At 41.2% G+C, this 6551-nt stretch overlaps 1 protein-coding gene and 1 long non-coding RNA gene across 2 annotated transcripts in view; one reads left to right on the top strand and one right to left on the bottom strand.

The window, feature by feature from the left end:
• Nucleotides 1-347: 347 nt before the first annotated feature.
• On the top strand, nt 348-2828 carry LOC134184265 (collagen triple helix repeat-containing protein 1-like). Its single transcript, XM_062651912.1, has 4 exons — nt 348-1613; nt 1672-1865; nt 1924-2202; nt 2270-2828. The coding sequence occupies exons 2-4, from the start codon at nt 1776-1778 to the stop codon at nt 2621-2623; spliced, it is 723 nt and encodes a 240-aa protein (XP_062507896.1). The 5' UTR covers nt 348-1613; nt 1672-1775; the 3' UTR covers nt 2624-2828.
• A 255-nt stretch (nt 2829-3083) lies between these two features.
• Nucleotides 3084-6551, bottom strand: part of LOC134178421 (uncharacterized) — a 4927-nt gene continuing 1459 nt past the window's right edge. The window contains exons 4-9 of the long non-coding RNA XR_009969625.1: nt 5591-5679; nt 5227-5417; nt 4160-4420; nt 3979-4091; nt 3499-3634; nt 3084-3437 (exon numbers count right to left, since the gene is read on the bottom strand). This is a non-coding gene — a long non-coding RNA (uncharacterized LOC134178421). The remainder of the gene's footprint in view (nt 3438-3498; nt 3635-3978; nt 4092-4159; nt 4421-5226; nt 5418-5590; nt 5680-6551) is intronic.

Genomic DNA, 6551 nt, shown 5'->3' with positions numbered 1-6551 from the left:
ACAAGTGCAAACTTTTATGGATTACAACTGACATCATGCAGTCGACTCTTGACCAACAATAAGTTGTGTGGGATGTAATCACGGCTGCAATACGAACAGAAGTTAGTGACACTGAAACTCATTATGGGAATGGCTCGGCTATCAAGTATGATTGTCTAACAAGTATTGATGTAATAATAGTTGGGTGTTTTGGGTAATATGTGAGTTAACAATGTAGTGTATTGATGTGATTATATAGGACGTGGTGTGTGTGTGTGTGTGTGTGTGTGTGTGTTTGTGTGTGTGTTGTGTGTGTGTGTGTGTGTGTGTGTGTGTGTGTGTGTGTGTGTGTGTGTGTGTGTGTGTGTGTGTGTGTGTGTGTGTGTGTGTGTGTGTGTGTGGTGCTGTAGCTCAATTGGTTAGAGGGTGAACATCTGGGATCTTGGAGGGTTGCAGGTTCAAGCCACAGTGATGGCGAGCTATGGCATAATTTCCTTAAGCAAGAAACTTACACACAATTGCTTCTCTCGACTCAGCAGTATAAATGAGTACTTGGTCATTGACTGGGGTGGACATGACCGCTGGCTTGGCAGTAACATCATGCGGCAGACGGGTACTTGTGGGCTTTGGTGTCCAGTCCCAGAGCTGCGCAATTGTCTTTGACACCTGGATGACTCCTGCCAAGCTCCAGGTGGATTGTAGCACTGACCCTAAGCCTTCACGTAGTGCATGGAGGCCCTGTCTCTAGAGGCAGGGGAGCTATCTCTGCAACTGACCTTAAGGTTGACGTTGAATAACGTGGAGGGCTTGACATTTGTCCATTTGTTTATTTTTATTTGTGTTCCTGTAAAATGCAGAAGGCTTTGTACACAGTGGTTGTTGATGGTGGCTCTATTGAGATTGTTGATAACTTTGTCTACCTCGGTAGCTGCATTGCAGCAGACAGTGACTTACAAGAAGAATCGTCACTCTGCATTGCCAAAACTTGTAAAGCCTTGGATGCCTACGTCAGCCAATCTTGAAGAACAAACATTTCCCAATAGCTACAAAAAGAACTGTTTCTCAAGCTGTCATTCTACCCACTTTGTTATATACGGAGCAGCGACATGGACAGCCAAGTCTAACAACATCAGACGTCTAGATTCATTTCATAATCGATGTATTCGGACCATTCTCAGTGTCAACAGACATCAACAATGGCAGGAGCATATTACATAAAGGATGGAGTGATGCAGTGTCAAATGACTTGAAAACCATGAATGTGTTGGAGGCATGAGGGCGGGGTAAAGGTCTGGCTACGCGAGACTAGGACTGTCTATACTATAACATAGTGGATTAGAGTACAAGTCACTGCTGTTGCACTTTTGTGTACAAGAAGTCGTAGAATTATTATTGTTTGATCATGTATGCAGTGATGTTCTGTACATGGCTGCATGTGTTTCTGGTGAGACACGGCCTGCAGTGAGTTAATAAGTTTTGCACACATTAGCATATTTGCAGTGGTGGGTGACAATGTGAGAGATCAATGCAAATAGGGTGTTGTAGAAAATGATGTGCTGATTATGAAAATGACAATATGAACTTGTAGGCAGGAAATGAGAAAGGGGAGGGGCTGGATATGAAAACATATTGAGGTCATCATTTGTAGATGATTTTGGAAACATTAGATTAGGTGGAAATGTTCTATTTCAGACTAGATTGTATACCCGCCCCGGATGTGAAGGTGTGTGAGGAGGAGTATATAAGAGCAAGCTCACCAGCTCACTTCATCAGTATCGAGGATATCGGTCATCATCATGTTTTCATTTTTTGTGACAGTTCTTGTGCTCATTCAAGTCATTGCTACTTGTGGTGGTCAAAGTGTGTCAGATGAGAAAAATCAGCAGGTTAGGATGATTCATCGAGTACTGACACTATATTTGTGTGAGTTTGTTGACTGACTAGATATGCCTGCCTGCTGGTGTTCGGGGACTACGTGGATACGATGGAATGAAGGGAGAAGAAGGAAGGAAAGGAGGGAAAGGAATAAAGGGAGAGAGAGGATTAGTTGGAGATGTCGGTGGTAAAGGTAATGCTGGAGAAAGAGGTCCACAAGGTCCACAAGGTCCACGAGGGATGAAAGGAGAAACAGGACGGAAAGGAGAGAAAGGAGAAGCTATGGCACTCAACTGGAAACAGTGTGTGTGGAATAGAGAGGATCATAAGGACAGCGGTCTGATTCAGGTTATTCCAACTCGATTTGTGATTACAATTATCAACGTGTGACTTGTTTCTGCTTTCTTTTCAACAGAACTGTAATTTTAGGAAACATGACAGCAATTCAGCTTTACATGTTGCATATGCAGGAAATCTCAGGGTTTACTGCTCCAGTGGTCTTTGCTGTTCTCGATGGTATTTTACATTCAACGGTAACGAGTGCAGTGGACCTATGACTATTGAGGGAATTGTGTATGGTAATCCGGCTAATGATAATCCTCATCGTCACACACAGATTGAGGGATACTGTGAGAACATTCCAGCAGGTCAAGTCACAATTGGATTCTACATTGGAAAGTGTGGGAGATATTCGACATATGATGGCAATACAGGATGGAATTCAGTATCTCGCATTATGATTGCAGAAGTTCCTCCATCACAAAAGTGACTGAATTAAAGAGAAATTAGAACTTGTGTTCAGTATAGTTTGCAGTACGTACAGTACGAGGTAGCTGAAGTAGGAGGCTGGATGGTGCGCGTGCATGTCTCTCTTTGCCATATGTGAGTGTTTGTATGATTAATTCAATGTGTAGCTGCAACTAACAATCGATATCGTCCGTCAAAGTTACAGAACAAACGGCTGCCCAGAGACCATCCCAGCATGCATGATCTGACAGCAAGCATGTTGGTGGGCTAAATAATCGATTTACAGCCTGAAAACAAATTTAAATTTTCTAAAATTTGATATTGGTATTGTATCCGGGATATTTATCTATTTATCCCAGATGCTTTTGATTCAATAAAATTTCTGCATCTTTTCTTTAAACTTTTATCATATTCAGGTGTTACTACACATTTGACTGTCAGTGCACAACAACAGTTTATGTTATAATGTCAGTCCAGCTAAGTTATGAGTTTTGCTTTTCTAAGTTTGTGTTAATTAATTAATCATGTTTGAGCAGCAACACACAGTGAGCACATACAGAAGATCTAACTGTAAACAGCTAACCCAGCAGATACATACAATAATCCTTATGGACACACTCATTGCATTTCTAGTAAATGTAACAGTTATTTACACGTCATTCAGCAGTTTATCATCGTCTTCATCATCATCATCATTGTTTGTTGCTTTCGTATCATCGTGGCTCCTTGCAAGTGCAAGAGGAGAGTCGTCATCGCTGTCATCTTCATCTAATGTAAGGTGAACATTCCTGTCTTGATTCAATCTAAAGTATGAGTTCTCAAGTCTTGAGTAACGTCTACACAATGGAGATATTCCATCAATACAAAGACAAATGGTCACGTGATCGGCTGACTCACTGTCTGTACCACATGCCAAATATGATGGATATGATGATGATGAGTACAGCCAATATGGTGATGATGATGGTGCCAATGGTTTCACCACCAACACTATTGATATGTTTGGCAGATGATGGTTGGATACGAGGAGATACTGCAAATAATGGAAAAGTGATTGTTACTTGATACAAAATGATAGAAACCGGCAAGGCAGGCACACACACACACACACAGACACACACACAAACGCGTGCGTGCGCACACACACACACACACACACACATTGATACACACACAAACACACAAACACACACACACAAATGCGCGCACGCGCACACACACACACACACACACACACACATTGATACACACACAAACGCACAAACACATACGCATGCGTGCACACATTGATACGCACACACAAACACACACACACACACACACACACACACACACACACACACACACACATGCATACACACACACACACAGACAAACCTGTGCAACCACATTAACCAAACTATCAGCCATCAGACTATCCAAATCATCAAGCGTAGCTCTTTCCTTCACAGCGGAACGACTGAAACCGAGATGCAGCGTCCGTACTGCACCTACAATCAACACAAACAACCCTCCAATCTCACAGCAAACCGACAAAACGCACAAGAGTGAAACTGACTGTAGACTGAAACGTAAACATGTGATGACTTCGTCGACACGGGATTGTATGCAGTCACCGAGATGAGAAACTTTCCAGTCGATCCGAACACGTGATGTATGGTGCGATTTCGTGTCAGTGTGAACGATGCGTCGTCGTTTCCAAACTTCCATTCGTAATGTATTGGTGCGAGTGTGTTGCCTGTTGGCTGGCAGATGAAAGTGACGTTGTCTGTTGGTAAAACGGCGTGAGGAGGGATAATATTCAAGGTTGATATGACGTCTGTGTAGATCAGAGAAATAGTGAAATGTTAATTAATGTTATAGACTGAAAAACAGATGATGGACAGACAGATGGATATACGTACATACAGTTAGACGGACGTGTCAGAAAGACGACCATAAAACAGTTAAACAGACAGACACAAACAAATGGACATACACATAGACAGACAAACAAACATGACGTAAAGAAATGGACAGACACATAAGCAGAGAGACAGACAGACAGGTAAAGATGACAGAAAGAAACAGACAGACACATAGACAGACAGATAAACATGACAGACACATAGATAGACACATAAACATGACAAAGAGAAATGGACAGACACATAGACAGACAGACGAACCAACAAACAGACATGACAGAAACAAATGGACAGACAAATAGACAGATAGACAGACAGACAGACAGACAGACAGACAGACAAAGGGACAAACATGACAGAAACAAAATGGACAAACACATAGACAGATAGAAAGACAGACAGACAGACATGACAGAAACAAACAGACAGACATGTAGACAGACAAACATGAAACAAATGGACAGACACATAGACAGATAAACATGACACAAACAATCGGACAAACATGTAGACAGACATGACAAAAACAAACGGACAGACACATAGACAAACAGACAGATAAGCATGACAGAAACAACAGACAGACACATAGACAGACAAACAGACAGACAGACAAACATGACAGAAACAAATGAACACACACACACACACACACACACACACACACACACACACACACACACACACACACACACAGAGCTGTTAATAGCAAACATACCGTAGACTGTCTACCACTAGTTGCACGGTCGACAACCCAACACTATTGCTGGCATTCACCGTCACGTTGTAGCTACCAGCTGTCGAGTACGAGTGATTCTTAACTACAGGGAAGTTATCGACATCAAGAGTTGAGACGAGTTGAGATTTGTCACCAAACTACCACACGTACTTGATATCTCAAAAGAAAACCTGAAACAGAAAACACAAAAATACACAAAATACACAAAAAATACACACAAAATACACAAAAATACACAAAAATATACACAAAATCGTTGACACTTAGAATCACTACAGACAGTTGGACGTCACAAATGCAAACCATCCACACTTGTTTTTCTAATGAACGAGACAATCCTCACCTTTTTTTGTCTCAATGTAAAATGTACTTGTCGTCCGATGGGAACTCCACTGCCTTCAATATCAGACTCCAACGTTAACTTGCCAGGAGCTTCACACAACAAATACTTTAAGTTAATACATATTTTAATTTTAATTTTTATTTTTTGTTATATATGTATAGATGTATATATAAATAGAAAATAACAAAAAATAAAAAATAAAAATAAATATAAAAATTAAATTAAATATATACATATACACAACATCCAAACAAGAGCCCCAGATGGTTATTTTATGAAAAACTTTGGCAAGTTTAAGTACAACAAAGATGCAGCTAGGACTGTAGACTGAGAATGCATGTCAAACACTCAGACTGAAGCTCACACCTATGCCATTCATGCACCAGTTTACACTCAATTGAAAGGCAAATAATTAATTGAGAATCAATTACGGCCAAACATGATGTAGCCTACCTACGCATGACTTTAGAATCACTGTGTTAGGGAGGCACTTATTCAAGTAAGTTGGTACATGCAATTGCAATTGTACAAGAGAAGACTATGAATGGTATGTATGCATATACAGAGGATGGCAGACAGACAGACAGATTGACAGACAGACAGACAGGCAGGCAGACAGACAGGCAGTCAGACACACAGATTAACAAACAAACAGACAGACAGACAGACAAAAAGACAGGCAGACAGACAGATTGACAGACAGACAGACAGACAGACAAATTAACAGACAAACAGACAGGCAGACTGGCAGACAGGCAGATTGACAGACAGACAGACAGACAGACAAATTAACAGACAAACAGACAGGCAGACTGGCAGACAGGCAGATTGACAGACAGACAGACAGACAGACAGACAGATTGACAGACAGACAGACAGGCAGCCAGACAGATTGACAGACAGACAGACAGACAAACAAACAGATTGACAGACATACATACATACACACAGATTGTAAATA

The sequence above is a fragment of the Corticium candelabrum genome, chromosome 1 (assembly GCF_963422355.1).
Source record: "Corticium candelabrum chromosome 1, ooCorCand1.1, whole genome shotgun sequence".
NCBI lineage: Eukaryota > Metazoa > Porifera > Homoscleromorpha > Homosclerophorida > Plakinidae > Corticium > Corticium candelabrum.
This window is presented reverse-complemented; position numbering and strand designations above follow the sequence as displayed.